Genomic DNA, 15,268 nt, shown 5'->3' on the forward strand with positions numbered 1-15,268 from the left:
TTGAAGGCTTGGAGTCTCCCGATTCACCCCCAGCACGTATGGAGGTAGTCCTCAAAAAATGCCCTCACTGGCTCCTCTTCTTCAAAGGAAGAGGAGGAAGCCCCTCCTCTGGGCCAGGCCGGCTGCACTCTGCCTTACTCTATGGGTACCTCGCCGGACTCGACCGCGTTCCAGGATAAAAATGATTATAATAAAGATCATAACAGCATCTGTAGCTCCTGTTTAGAGGAATCTTTTTCGAGGGGTAAAGGGCTCCGCATCACTGAGATCCCTGGTCTAGTGCCTGGCTGCCCCAGGCACTGCGTACTAAGTGTTGCAAGGACGAGGCTCCAGGACGAGGTCGGGGTCTGGGCCGGGCTTGGAGAGAAGTTGGGTGTGGCTACTACAGATGAACTGCTCAGGGGACTCTCTCTTAGTGAGGAAGTGGAACTTAAACGAAGATCTCAAAGGAAAAGAAAGGAGCCAAGCAGGAAAAATGTGGGGGAGGGGGTATCCCAAGAGCAGGAGGAGCAGGGGCAAAGGCCTTGGGGTGGGACCTGCGAGTGGGCAAGGTGGGACCAGGTACCGGGCGAGGGCATGGCTTTACTCTCCATGCATGGGGCGGGAGGCTCTGGGGACCGAAGCTGTAGACTGACACGATCCAGATGGGGGCCCAGCGGGTTACATCAGCCACACCTGGGAGAGTGCTCCTGGACGGGGAAGGGGGAGATGAGGGTGGTGTCTGCAGTGGGTGGTGTGAGGCAGTGGCGGCACCCTGAACTCTCTGGGTGTGGAACGGAATGCTGTTTGCTGCCAGGTCTGACAGTGAGTGCCCAGGGCAGGAGCGCAGCAGCTGGGTTTGGGGAGAAAGAGAGGAGGGGACACAGTTTCTCACTGTCCTCACTCCCCACGGCCCATTTGCTCACCTGCTTTCTCTTCTGGACACATGGAGGGCCGTGAAGCATGACGGGAAAGACCCAGCCTCTGGGGCCAGAAAGATCTGATTCATGTCACTCCTGCTGTGTGGCCCTGAACAGGCACTGAAGCTCTCTGGGCCTCGCCATGCTTCCATGATGGAGGTGCTCTTTGCACCATCCCATTTTGAAGGTGAGGAGACTGAGGGCACGGGTTGAGTCACCCGCCTAAGCTCCTGAGGCAAGTGGGTGGGGGGGTCCTCACAGAGTCCCAGGTGTCTAAACGCAGAGCCCAGACTTCTCACGAAACACCAAGTCGTGGATGCTGCCGAATCCTGCTCTGGGGAGGTTCCAGCGGCGTCATCCAGTCCAGTGAGGCTGGTGCCAACTGACACCTGCCTTCTGTACTGAGCCCATGAGTCTGCAACTTAGTTTTGGTGGTCACCAGCCACCTGGCTCTGGTGGTGTGGAAATGTGAGTACAGACTGTGTAGGCCAGAAGGTTCGGCCGGAAGAAGCCACACGGCCCTCAACGGGACGGGCGGGGGAAGGGGTGGGCCGGTCCCCAGACCTGTCACACTGGATGGCGGCCGGGCAGCCTGGCCACCTGGGGACCCAGCCTACCATCAGGCCCAACCTGGAAGACTACGGTCGGTGTGAAGTCTGCAGGACACCCCCTGAAAACGGAGAGCAAGCCACTCTGGGGTTTTGTGTCGCTTTCCATTAATTCTCAGGGAGAGGCTAGGATTACAAGGGGGTGCCTGTCCTGTAAGACTCGGGGAGCACCTTGGCCTCACAGGGCTGCTGGCACTGTGTGGCCTTACTTGGGTTCCTGGCCGCTCTGAAAATGGAAGATGGAAAGCTTATCCCAGAAAAATTCATAGGCACAAAGTCAGAAGATCTGTGGCCTGTCCCTAGGCCCCACGATCCCAAACCAAGAGTAAAGGAGACTGCCAGTGAGGATCTGTCCAGAGCTTTACTTGGCTTGATCCCTTAATCCCAGCACCACTGGTCCGAGGCAGTCACGATTATCACCCCACTTCATGGAAAGAAACACTGAGGGCTGTCACTGGTCTGAGGTCGCAGCAGGGAACGGTCAGGGCACTGCAGCTCCTTCCTCCCCGCCATACCCTCTAGCTGGTGTCAGGTGCTCCGGGGGAGGCTGCGTCTCAGGCTGGTAAAGACACGCGCAGAGCCCCAAGCCTGAGAGAAGCCTTGGGATGCGGCTTGCCAGGGTGGGGACCTCGATGCGTTTCGCAAGCCCAGCCTGAAGGCAGGATGCGTCGCCAAGAGTGACATCGCCGGGTTCTGGTGGGGCCTGGCGCCTAGTTGGAGCGTGACGCTTCCTGAGCCACCCGTAGCCTTGGCTGATGGGAGCAGGGCTTGTGGTCCCAAGCGACGAGGGTGGGCAGGACAGAGGCCAAGTCCCAGGCTGTGCGCAGCTCCTGGACAGACGGAGGTGGGAGCCCTGGCTCAGCAGCCTGGACAGGGTGCAGGAGCGAGGCTGATATGCTCAGTGCCACACCCAGTGTGCTGCGTAGATGCTCATGTGGATTTCTCATAAAACCTTACAAGGCAGGAACTAGTTAGTGGGAGAAGGCTGGGCTCAGAGAGGCTGGGGAACTGGGCTTGGGTCTTCCATGAGCGTAGGGGAGCGGGGTTTCAGGTCAGACACCCTAATGTCAGTAGCCCTCGCTGCGCAGCTCTGGGTGGGGACGGAGCAGGGGTCCTCACGTCTGGTGTTGCTGTCTACCCTGGGGCAAGTCCCCGAGTGTCCCTGCACCCGGCCTTCCTGTCAGCAGATGGAGGCCACCGGGAGGAGACGCAAGCCGGGGCTTATGCAGGAGGCGCCCAAGCCGGGCTCGAGGCCCTGCTGCCATGGGCTCCTGCGTCCAATGCGGAGCAGGTGTACGGCGTCGGCTGGCACGTGTCGCCATGGGGAGGCCCAGGAAGCCCAAGGCCTTCCTTGTCCCCTCCAACCACCACAGACCGGCCCAGGGGGCCGCTCCTGCCCACCCTGCCCACACGGTGGGGCGCACAGACGCCAGAGCGGCTGCCCCAGTCCCCAGGGCCCCGGAGCCACGTACCCGCTTGGTGCCAGCTCACAGCTGAAGGGTTTGCTCCTCACCGTCGCCGTCACTGTCTTCCAGCTGCTGCAGGATCTCGTCCAACACTACAGACCGCTTTTTCTTCGGGGGCTCTGTGGGAGCCCAGATGGCAGGAGAGGAGACAGAACAGCCAAGAGGGTTGGAGGCAGGAGGAGATGGCAGGAGGGAGGGAAACGAGCAAACGCGGGGGGCGGGGGGGGCCCAGAAAGGAACCGAGAGAACGGAGGGGGGCGTGGGAGAGAGAGAGACACCAAGAGGAAGGAGAGAACAGAGACAGGAGAAGGTGGGGCGGAGGGGAGAGGATCACAGGAGGGGAGAAGGAAGAGAGGAAAGCGATGGTGGAGGAGCACGGGAGGGGAGAGGGGGAGAGAGAAACGCTGGGCTGAGCCTCCAGCTTCCCCATGCAGGCGCCGCCAACCTCGCAGCCCCACTCTCCTGTCTTCCAGCCTTCCCTCCTGTCCTCCCCCACAGAGCAAAAGATCCTTTCTAGCAGGAGAGGAGGGAGGCCTCCCGTGTGAGCTGCCTCCTCCCACAGGCCAGGGTTGCCTTGGCAGAGCTGGCCACCTTCAGGGAGGCTGAGCCAGGGCCAACCCATGGCTGGAAACCAAGAGGAAGCTGCTCTTGCTTCTTCGACCACAGGCTCTCATGAAGTTGAAAGGGGCAGACATACAGTAGGTGCTCAATAAACACTGGGTGACGAGAACAGACGCAGAACTCAAGGATCCAGAGGAGGCACGGAGGGCGTAACAATTAGAGGTGGTTTTGGAGAGGAGGGGTTATTCAACTTGGGCCTTGACGAATGCACAGAGGTTTTCCGCACGAAGGCGGAATTTGGATGTGTGGCCTACAGCGGGGAGCTATGACAGGGCTTGGTGAGCTCAGCAGCACACACTCCGCCTGGGCTGTGAAGACCCTGACCGCGTATCTAGTGTGTGCTATGGCTCTGCTCCTCTCAACAACCCACAGGGAGGCATTATGCCTCTTACAGGGGAGGGCGCCGAGTCACAGACAGGTAGATCTAAGGTCAGCCTGCTAGGATGTGGCAGAGCCAGGATTCAAACCCAAGTCACACCTAAGCCTCCAGTCTTTCCAATTTTCATGAAAGTCACTGGTGCTGGCTAGAAAATGCCAGGGAGTCCAAGGGCGGCAGGAGAAGGTGGGCTGGTCCCCTTGCAGCCCAGGAAGGCAACGGGGGTGGGGGAGGCTGGGCTGGGAGCTCCCCAGGCCCCCGGCCTCCACCTCCCCGCGGGCTGGAAGCCCTCTGGGTCCCCCGCCTCCATCCAGGCTGGGAGCTCCCAGCATCCCCCAGGGCCCAGCACAGCGCCCGGCCCAGAGATGAAGCCACTCGGCTCCCAGCTGGGTGGAACTGGGCAAGTGGCTTGACCTCCTTGGGTCTGCTTCCTCATCTCGTGACTTGCGAGTGGATCTGGACACTGACCCCTTCTCACCTTCTCCACGGCTGTGCCCGGACCCAAGCCCCGCCTGCTTCCTCGCCCCCTGGGGTCCCTCTAAAACAAGTGTGGCAAGTCTCACCACCTCCTAAGAGAAACCCTGGGTCCTCCCAGGCCTCCCTGGAGCACCCCTCCCCCCAGAGACCCCCACACCTGTAGCGCCCCAACCCCCTCAGCCCCCAGGCCCCAGCGTGTCTTGCCTCAGGGGCTGCAGCAGGCTTGCTAGGCCGGGGTGCTGTCCCCTCTCCGCTGCGTCCCTGCTTAGCACACTGGCTGCTGCCCAGTGGCCTGTGGCATGGCCTGAATGGGGAAAGGGGATGGAGCCCTTGGCAAGGAGGTGTGGGGGCCGCCTCAAGGCCTGGCAGCTGCACCCGTCATTGCTAACCACGAAAGAGAGAAGGGGCAGAGGTAGCCAGGGCGGGGGGCTGGTGGCCGAGGGCTCAGACGCCACTCCCTTCCTCCTTGCACTCACAATGGCCTCTGGAAATCCAATTTGTGGGCAGGTAATGGTAACTGAGAAATAGTGGGGACAAAACGGTGTGGTCCTGTCACAGGCGTCCCTCCACCTGCCACCATTCCTCCACTGCCACCTGCCACTGGGGGGCGGGCCTGGTTTGGGTCCCAGGGTGGCTACGGCTATGGTGGCAGCTATGTCTTCTGGCATTTTCTGTTCTGGCATTTCGCTTCTGAGACTGGCAGGGGCAGGTGCTATCCCTTCCTTATGTCGGCTCAGCCTTCAGGACAGACCCGAACCCAAGAACCCTGCTGCCTCCCTCCAGTCCCCCAGGCCAGGCCTCTGTCCTCCCTCCTGTGTGAGGCCCTGGATGGCAGCCAGAGGGTCTTGTTCAACGCCCCCCAAAGTGCACCAACTCAGTCGGGGAAAAGCGAAAGCTGCTGTCGGCCACCAGGGCCACAAGAGGAACACGGAGCAGGCCCCACCACCTCTTTGAGCTTCTCTCTTGGCCACCTGCTCTGCTCTAGGAACCTGGGCTCTTGGGCCCCTTCCTGGCTCCTGGCATCCACTGCTCCCACCCCGGGACCTTTGCACTACCTATTCCCTGTCTGGAAAGCCACGGAGCCACTGTGGCCTCACCACCTCAGCGAAGCTTCCCTGATGCCCTTATTTAAAATCTCGAGTCCCTTGCAACCTATCCTGTCCACCTCCCCACACTCTGCCTCCCAACCTCGCAACGTTTCGCGTCTTCCTCTGTCCCCTTGCTGGGATGTCAGCTCTGGGAGGCAGGGCTTTTGTTTGTCTTGGCCCTGCTTTGCTCCCACTGCTCACCACGGCACCTGGCATGCAGCAGACACGCAGTACACATGTGTGGAGTGACTGGCTGAGTGAGTGACGGCCAGGTGAGGGCCAGGGAGCGTAGGCTGCTTAGGGCACACAGAAGCGGGCACCCGGACGCCGGGAGCGCCTGCTCTGGTTGGGCAGGTGGCAGCGGGGCGGGTTTGGCCCCAACGAGAGCGCTGTGGCCCAGCAGGGGGAGACAGAAGGAACCAGATGACTGTGCCTCAGTTTCCTTACCTGTAAAGTGGGGACACAAGGGATTATGGTGAGGTTGAAAGGGGTAAAAAGAGTAAAAAGAAAAAAAAGTAAGAAGAGCAAGCGTGGCCCCTGGCTGGGCTTGAAGACACCGACTTCACCTCTCTCTGCCATCGCAGCAGCGAGCGCCCACAGGGCGGGCACGTCTGTATGGAGGTGGGTGTAGGGAAGAATGAAATGACCTGGTTCACCCAGGCCAAAGGAGGCCTGACCCCACCTCCTCAGCGGGTGGGCTGGAAACGGAGGCAGGGGTCACCCACAGGCTCACTGTGGCAAGGGACGTGGCAGGCGCGCTGGTGGTTGCCAACCCCACATGCTCTGAGGTTCCAGCCCGGCCACTGACTGACTGAATGACCTTGGGCGGGTCACTACAGTCCTCTGGGCCTGGCTTCCTGTCTGTACAGTGGGAACAGAAAGAGGACCGCCCTCGTGGGCAGCCATGAAGACTACCAAGTTCACAGGTGGGGACGCCGCAGGGCCCGTGACGCAGGGAGCCACCACGGTGCTCCTGGGTCTGCATCTGGCTCAAGTACCCTGCCAGGTCCAGGCTGGGCCCCCGGCTGCCCCCTGTGGGACATGCCAGGCCTGAGTTCCCACCAGATGACACCCAGCACCCCCGCCATTCCTGGCTCTGTGCGGAGCACCCTGCTTGCAGGGAACAGCTGCTACGCTCCCACTTCCCCGACATCAAAAGCCTCAGTGGGTTTTCACCAAACAAACATAATGCAGAACCGGGGAAAAAAGGTGTAAAATAAATAAACGAAACAAGCTGTGCATTTTCTTTCAGTATTACAGCTGCACCCGAAGATAAACAACAAGTGAATGTCACCAAACATCAATACCCGAGAAATTAACTTGACAAAAAGCTCAGCCGTCCCCCGACAACCCCCCAGTCCTGCCCCCCTCTCCAGCCACCATTTCTGCATTTCTGGAGTTCCCACCTAATGATTTTATTTTTCAATTAATTCCTTGACAGAATGCCAGCCTGCGCCGCTCCCTTCCCTGGCTGGCGCCATCGGCCCTGTGTGGAAGGCACAGGCAGGCAGAGAGAAAGGCACAGGCGGGGGCCCGACGGAGGTGGAACATCGAGAAGGCAAGCAGGGGGAGAGGAGGGGGGAGAGGAGCGTGGCTGATAGGGAGAAGGGATTCTGAAAGGAGCCCTGAGCGGAGGTGGGCGTGGACGGGAGGGAAGGGTAGACAGCGGGCCAGGAAGCCCGAGAGGCGTGGGGTGGAGCCAGCTGCCAGGGTCAAACCCTCTGGCTCCTGGCTGGGCAGTCTCAGGTAAGTCACTTCACCTCTCTGGACTCCAATTCTGCAAATGTGCAGGGCCCACTGCCTAGGGTGCTTGAGAGTCTGAAAAGAGTGAGGACACATACATAAGGCTGTCTGTTGCCCAGGGCCAAGCACAAGCAGGCTCCCGCTCCAGGCTGCTCACCCTCACCACTCCCCATGGAACGAGTTGCCGATAGTGTGTGGCAGGCACACCCTTCCTCTCCAGCGCAGACCGAGTGCCAGCCCCAGGGAAATGCAGCAGCCACGTTCAGTGCCCCCTTTGAGGGCCAATGGTTCGAGCCCCAGCAAGCGGCCTCCACCAGGGATCCAGGTCCCGGGTTCTTGGCTCCCTGGGAGAAGAGGTATGTGCCACACAGCTCGGGACCCTGGGGGTTTGAGCTCCAGATGGCCCTTCCTGGGACTGGCCATCATGGCCCCCTGGACTGGCCCTCCCTTCCACCCATGGTTCCTGATTCCTGGATCACCTCCCAGGTACCTGCTGTCCCTAGATCAACACCTTGGGGCCCGTTTCCTGGGGGAACGGAGACACCATTGCGAAGAGGGGACCCCCTGGGATGACACAGGCTTCCCTCTGCCTGCCCACTGGAGAGTGCCTGGATCTGCTGCCATGATGGACCATGAAGAAAACAAACGTCATGCATCCTAGCTTCGCTGGAAACCATAATGGCTAACCTGTAAGAGTGTGGCGACCCGGCCCCCATGCCCAGTCCCTTCCCTGCCTGAAGGCAGCTGACAGGCGGGAGGCCACACTGAGGAGGTATTTGTGGCCGTTCCTGGAGGGCCCCCAAGTTGGCTACTCCCCGAGCTAAAAGTCGGGCCAGGAACTGGCACACTGCATAGTGCCTGCAAGGGCTTTCCTCTGCTAAGTCAGCACCAGAGCCTGCTCTAGCAGCCAGGGGTGAAGGGGGAAGGGAGTGGGAGCAGAGAGGGTAAGGGGCGCAGGGAGGCTAGGACCCAGTGCGGGGGGTGAGGCTCCAGGCTGGAATGAGTTCCTAGGATCTTCGGACTCAGCGGCCAGCTGTCCGAGCACTGGGGGACACCAGCTGCCTGCAGCTCCCACCCGTGTGGAGCACGAGGGCGCCAGCGATACATGGTGCAGGTGATGCGGGGGCCCGGCACTCTGGGGCCCAGCCTGGCTTGGGAGGCTGCCTGCAGGGCCCTCCGACATCCCCCTGGTCTGCATTCTGGAAATGTGTACAGTAGGCACACACTAGATGCTCTTGGATAAAGGGCACTGGTCATACGAAATATGCCTCGCTGCTCGGACCAAGCCAGCAGCTCTCTATCAACACAGGAGGTTATATGGGGATGGGTTTTTCAAAACATGGCTAGTCCTTCTAAGGCCTGAGTGTGAGCTGAGAGTCCATGCTCAGACGCGGCAGGCTAGCGACCAGGCCCAGACCTGCCGATGCCACACACTGGGGACTCCTGGGAGCTGCTGGACTCCATGCCTCTGTGTTCCCATCTGACAACGTCTGCCGATCTCGGGAGCCTTACGAGTGCCTGCCCACCATGCTCAGAACAATCAGTTCTGAGCACATACTATGTGCTAGACACTAGCCCAGGCCTCCTCAGGAGGGAGGGACTCATAGGACAGGAGTGATCACACGTCCCCATATCAGCCATGTCCTCAATGGCCAGCGGTTCTCAAACCACTGATAGAACATGGTGGTAAGCAAAGCCCCAGAGATAAGTTGACCCACCATGCTGGGACTCAGGGAGGCAGCTCGAGGTGGTTGCAGCCTCTCGGAGTTACATTTACTTGGACAGGACACAGTGGTAGTGCCCAGCACAGAGGGCTCGATGTGATAAAGCAGGAAAGCCCTCTGCCCAGTAACAAAGGGTCCTGGAGGTCACCCCAGAGGATGGAATGCCAGCAAGCGGGGACTCCAGCTGCTTGAGTTAAGGCTGGGGTGGGCAGTAGGGACCGCTCCCCAGGCACCTGCTGGCTCAGGCAGAGGCTGGGTGTGGCCTTCCTCACAGAAACCCCCTGGCTGGATGACATCACTGTTCCATTTTTCAGATAAGGAGCTGCTGTGGGGCTTTGGGAAGTCACATGACTGCAGATTCCAGGTGGGACCTTGAGCTCTGACAGGCTGGCCCCAGGGCCTTCCAGCCACACCACAGCAAAGTCTAAGGTCACAAGGCTCAGCTGCCTGTCCTGCAGGGGGGACACTAGCCCAGGACTCTTCGGGAAGGAGGGACGCACAGGAAAGATGTAATCACACCAGGACACACAGTAGCACCCATGTGCTCACATCAGCCATATCCTCACAAGCCAGGCCAGCAGGTCTCAAGGCCACGTCCTCAAAGGCCCAGCCAGCTGTCTGATAGAATCAGCTAGAAAATCATGATGCCTGCAATCTACCTCCAGAGGTTCCAGGGCAAAGGGCCTGGGATGGGTGCTGGATGTTACAACTGCTACAATTACTGCTGTCACTCATTGCAGAGCTAAGGACTCTGGTTCCCAGAGTGGTTAGACTGCAGGTGGCTGGCAGGCTGACCTCACTCTGTGCTCTGGGTGTCTCGTGTGTGCAAGTGTCCCAAGATTGGCCTTGTACAATTTCTTGTACAGGGGCTGGTGAGGGCGCTTTGGGCTGGATTACTGTGGCTTTATGCCGAGGCGGGGTCCCGGGTGTGGGCTAAGCCTAGGGGCTTTCGGGCTTGGTCCTGCATGTGTTTACCTTAGTTACAGATGCTGAGAAGCCAGCGCAGGTTGGGAGGCCTGGGGAATGTCTGGGTGACAGTGACTCACCACAGAGGGAAAAAGGACCAGGAAAGGTGGGAAGGTGTCCCCTAATTCTCCTGCCTCAGGCCTGCAGGGTCTTTCAAGTTTTGGGTGTTTGGTCAACATTAGCCACCTACCTCTTTTCTCTTAGCCTGGGCCCTGGTTTAGAAGCAAAGGCTGAGAGGGAGGAGGTGGTGACCTCTCCTCATTGGGGCCAAGGTATAACATGTCTGCACCAGGGTCATTAAGTGCAAAGGCCCGAGGGGAATAGAGGGCATCACATAGCCCGGGGGTGAGGGGTGACTATAGGGATGGCTGTGGACTGAGGCTAAGGGGAAGCCCATCCTTCATATAAATGGGCAGCCCCAGCTGCCCTGTGGCAGTGGAACCAGGGTGGCCAAACCTGCTTTTTCAAGAAAGGGCAGAATCTCAGTTTTTAGGTCAAATCCTCCAACAGCAAAATAGTGGTGACTAATTCAAAATCATTTTTTTCCTACCTTGTAGGCAAAATAAAGATTGGTGGCTGGGCTCAGCTGATGGCTCGCCAGTGGGGCCTCTGATCTATCTTTTCTCTCTCTCCTCCCTGTCTACAAACCTCTACTGGTTTCCCTTGTGGTCATGGAGCAGTAATAAAAACCCTGTCTTTGTGTTTTCCCTGGGTTTCTCCGGGCTGGGCCAGCATACATACAGTTCAGAAACAAAACTGGCCACCCCCTACCACAGCCACAACCCTGGGTGGAAGCCCAGCCTCCTCCTGCCCCAATTTCCAGCACTCTGGTCCCCAGGTCCCCAAACCCTCATCCAATCCCGGCCTGGCCCCTGCCCCTCCCAAGTCGCTCTGAAATTCTCCTTCTGTCAGTTTAATTCCGTGATCGATGAGGAGGAGCAGGAGAAGTGGCCCGGCACAGCTGGCTTCCCCGTTAGCCCTAGCAGGGATTCCTGGCCTCGCTGGCGACGGCTGAGTGAAATGTTTGCGGAACGCAGAGAACACAAGTCAATAACAATTTAGCTGGATTGGGAGCAAGTGCCTTCCCCGCACGGACAGCCGCTCCCGGGGGAAAGGGAAGGGAGTGTGGGATATTGCCGAGGCGCTCAGAAATATTTCCAAAACACCACCCAGCGAGGCTCGGGCGTGGGGGTGGGAGGAGGAGGAGGAAGGAGGGTGACCACGAGACACCTGCTCCAGCTGGCCTCCAGGCCCCTCTGCTGGGAGAGGCGCTCCAAAGGCCAGCCACACGCACCCTGGCTGGCAGCGGCCACCCGGAGCTGCCTTGACCAAAACGACTCCTGCTCCTTGACTTCCCTTTTCTGGGCTCGGCCTCCAGCAGCTGGGAAGGCTTGGGATGTTAGAAAGAGGGGGTCTCCCAGCCAACCCCAACTGCTTCCCTGGTGTCACCTGCCAACGTGGTCAGGAGTCGGCAAAAGAACCAAACACACCACCCTGAACAGGAAGGATGACCACTTCCAAGAGGGCAGGGATAACACATCCCCTGCACATCCTCTGTGGCAATCTGGGACTGTCTCCCCTTTGTCTGCCTCCTGCTTGGGCCGTGGCCACCTCCAAAGGAAGGGCTGCCATTGCCAAGTCTTAAGGAGGAGAGGAGAGGGACTCCGGCAAAGCAATGAAAATGGGAGCTTACAGAAAACCACCGTCTCTGGATGGATATCAGGAACCCAGCAAAGGGATATTTTGAATATTAAATTCTGTGACTTCACATAACTTGCCTGAACTTTCCTGACTGTGATTTTTAAAGCCCAATGATTATGTGTTCAAGGCCAAGATCAAGGAGGCCTATTTGCAAGGGCTGACGGGGGATAACCGGCTCTCTTGGTCTTCAGTCTTTTGAAAACGTGCTGTCCTGTGGATGAATAGGTTATGGGGGGCTGCTGCAGGCCTCACTATCACCTGTCTGCTGATGACTTCCAAATGCACATCTCGGCTCAGACGCACCCTTGAGCCCTGAACTCACAGATCACTCTGCTTGACATTGAGGGAGGCCTAACAGATGTCTCAAGCTAAACGGTTTGGAGTGCCCTGCCCCCACCTGTACTCACAGCTTCCTGGGCCTCACCACCCAGCACCACCACCCTGGGTGAGTAGTTGGAGTTTCCTCTTGCCTTCTAGAAGCAAGTCTGGCTGGCTCTACCTTTGCCCGAATGTTCAATCCATCTGCTTCTCTCAAACCCATGGCCTCTGCCTCATGTTCCTCACTACATGGATGACTGATGGGGCCCCACCTCCATTCTTGCAGAGGATGAGGCTTGATGGTGTAAATCGGGTTTTGACATTCCCTCCTTATAGCTTCTGAGGGCTTCCGATTGCATCCTGCATAAGAGCTGGGCTCCCTGTCAGGCCAGACAAGGCCCTAGGAGGAACCCTTGCTGACCTGCTAGGAGCATGCTGTGCTCCAGGGCCTTTGCACCTGTGGCTCCTGCTACCTGGAATGTTTTTCTCCCAGAGATCTTTGGCTGACTTGTCCCTTCCAATCACATACAAATACGACTCCTCAGGACTTTTTCCAACCACTGCATTTGAAATCTTTCCTTCCCTTCCCCTGGAAAGCGCATTATTCTTTCTAATTTTGTCCACAGGCCTTACTATCATCAGAACTTTGTTGCTACTTACATTTTGGGGATAATCGTCTCTCTCTCCCACCCAAATATTAGCTCCATGAGGGAGGTAACCTTCTTTTTTGTTCACTGCTTTGCCCTCGGTGCCTAGAATACAGCTTGGTGATGAGGGGCTCAGTGAAGAACTGTCAAATGAATGAATGAATGAGTAGAGCAAGTAAGAAGGAACAACGCAATGGGGCCTCCCTTCTGGGGAGGCTGGAGTTCTTAAGCAGAGCACTTTAGTTGGGGTGGGGTAGGGGGTGCAGTTGCAATGCCAGTGGAAGGAATTAGCCGCCCAGTCTTTGGATAAAATAAGGGGAGACACTTTGCAAGGCCTAGGGGCTGCACACTTTTTTCTGTGAAGGGCCGGAAGGTAAGTACTTTAGGCTGGGTGGGCCACAAGGCCTCTGTCATGACCACTCAACTTTGTCCTTGGGTTACAAAAAAGTAGCCATCAACAACATCTGAACAAATGGGTGTGGCTGCGTTCCAGTAAAACTTTATTTATAAAAACTGACTGCAAGCTGTCGTCTGCAACTGCTGCCCTACCTACACTGAGAGCCCAGGTCCAACAGGGCAATTTGGGATTCAGGTAGTGCTGGGGGTTGGGTGTGGTGGCTCATACCTGTAATTTCAGCACTTTGGGAGGATCATCGGAAGCTAGGAGTTTGAGACTAGCATGATTCAGGTGTGGTGACATGCACCCATAGTTCCAGCTACTCAGGAGGCTGAAGGGGAAAGATCACTTGAGCTCAGGAGTTTAAGGCTGCGGTGAGCTATGATTCCCCCACTGCACTCCAGCCTGGGTGACAAGACCCTGACTCTTAAAAAAAAAGTGCAGAGGTTGTAGGGTGTAAGGGAAAAGGGTCATCTGTTCTGCAGTGCCCAGGTCTGCATGCCCTCAGGTCAGTCACTAAAAGCCACCATGTTGTCAGCAGGCAGGTCGGCAAAGTAGCAGCTCTCTCCTGGAAGCTGCCAGGCTAAAAGGAGTCTGAATATGGAAAACTGCTTGGCATCGCTCCCTGCACCTAGCAGGTCCCCGACAAAGCCCCCAACCCCCTTCTTTCCCTTTCATCTGAGCTGATCTTATAGGAAGTCACATGGCCGCCTGTGTGCAGACCAGTGGTGCTTCGAGGCGCAGGTCAGGAATGTCTGGTTCAGACCTTACAGGGCAGACTGCTGTCTGGCTGCATGCCTGGCCTCCCACGGGGCCTGGGAGCCCATGCCTGGCCTCCCGGAGCCCTTGCATCCTCTCCTGGGGCGCCTGTGAGGTTAACCGAGTGAGCACCCCACAGCACCCAGCACAGAGCTGAGGCTCAGAGAATATCCTCATCACCATTCTGATGACTAGGGTCTTATTCACGTTCATCTTTTCACCCACAAATAGTCACTGCGCACCCTCTGTGCCAGAGGCAGGGCCGGGCAGGGCATGCGAGGAGAGCCATGTCGCTGGGACAGCCCAGCCCCACAAGTGCACACGTGAACACCTGACAGCAGGCTGTGGCACTGGAGGGGGATGAGGGGAGGGGGTGGCAAGGGGATCCAGGGCCAGAAGGATAGGGGAGAGTAGCATTCCTGACACTCTGGCTGAGACCTGGAGGCAAGGAGGCTGGGGTTGGGCTGCTGGGCTGCCTTCCCGCCCACAAGGCTGGGAGGGCGACTCTGTGCCAGAGACCAGTGACCAAGGGGACAGTCACCTGCTGGAGCCCCAAGAGAGCTCCTTCGGGCGCCGTGCTCGCCACCTCCCACCCCCGTCCAGACCGGCGCAGGCGAGGACGGCACTGCTGCCAGCCACTTGCCATGCCGGTCATGTCTGCGCTCCCAGCTCCGGAGGTGAAAGGTACAGATGCTAACCACAGCCCATCAGTCCTCCCCAGCTGGAATAAGACAACACGGGGAAGCAGAGCCGCACTCCCGGCCAAATAAAAGCCTGTTTGTCGGGCCTCCCTGGCTGCGCAAGCTCTAAAACAGGGGGTTCTGCGGGTGGATTTCTTCTGTGCCATTATATTCTCTCGGCGGCGCTTGCAGGTACTGTGGCCTGCCGAGGCCCTGAAAGCTTCGCGATGCCGTGACCCTGCTGGTTTGCAACACGCTCAGGATGAAAAGGACACAGCCAGTGGCGGGCTTTCCACTTTCTTCCCTCCTTGCTCTCTCTTTTCAAACTCCCACACGCAAGAATAGCACTTCACCTACTATGGGGCTGAGCTGGAGACGGGAAATCTGATTCTTGGCCAGCGAGTGGGGGCAGTGGAGAGAGGGAGGGAGGAAGGTATGGGGCAGAGGGCAGGGAGGGGACTGGAGCCGGGGAGGGCACACCGTGCTGGTGTCTGCCTTGCTATTCCCTTCCGAAAGCACCTCTGCCTGGTGTCAAGGTCTGTGCCTACCCAGGCCAACTCGTATGACGACTTTCAAAGACCTGTCCTTTGCTGTTCAATTTGACAGGTGTTTTGCAAACATCAACTTGCAAGGGAAAATGTAATGCCCTGCCGTTACACAGGGACGGCGGATAAAATGAAGGCTCCCATTCGGGGGGTGGGGGGGGCTGATGTGGGGTTCAAACAAGCTTCTTTTGGCCACCGGTAAGAAGCCTGGATAAGCAGAGAGCTCCAGACCGGGCGCTGCACACAATGAGCT

General features: G+C 58.2%; 1 protein-coding gene across 1 annotated transcript in view; it reads right to left on the reverse strand.

The window, feature by feature from the left end:
- Positions 1-1,849: 1,849 nt before the first annotated feature.
- The window catches only part of LOC103249411 (probable RNA-binding protein 19), a 34,073-nt gene continuing 20,654 nt past the window's right edge, over positions 1,850-15,268 (reverse strand). Inside the window, exons 4-5 of the mRNA XM_021707551.1 lie at positions 2,980-3,092; positions 1,850-2,337 (exon numbers count right to left, since the gene is read on the reverse strand). Coding sequence (XP_021563226.1) covers positions 2,995-3,092 — 98 coding nt within the window. The 3' untranslated portion in view covers positions 1,850-2,337; positions 2,980-2,994. The remainder of the gene's footprint in view (positions 2,338-2,979; positions 3,093-15,268) is intronic.

This window comes from Carlito syrichta, unplaced genomic scaffold (genome assembly GCF_000164805.1).
Source record: "Carlito syrichta isolate Samal-C Ts95f unplaced genomic scaffold, Tarsius_syrichta-2.0.1 Scaffold120470, whole genome shotgun sequence".
NCBI lineage: Eukaryota > Metazoa > Chordata > Mammalia > Primates > Tarsiidae > Carlito > Carlito syrichta.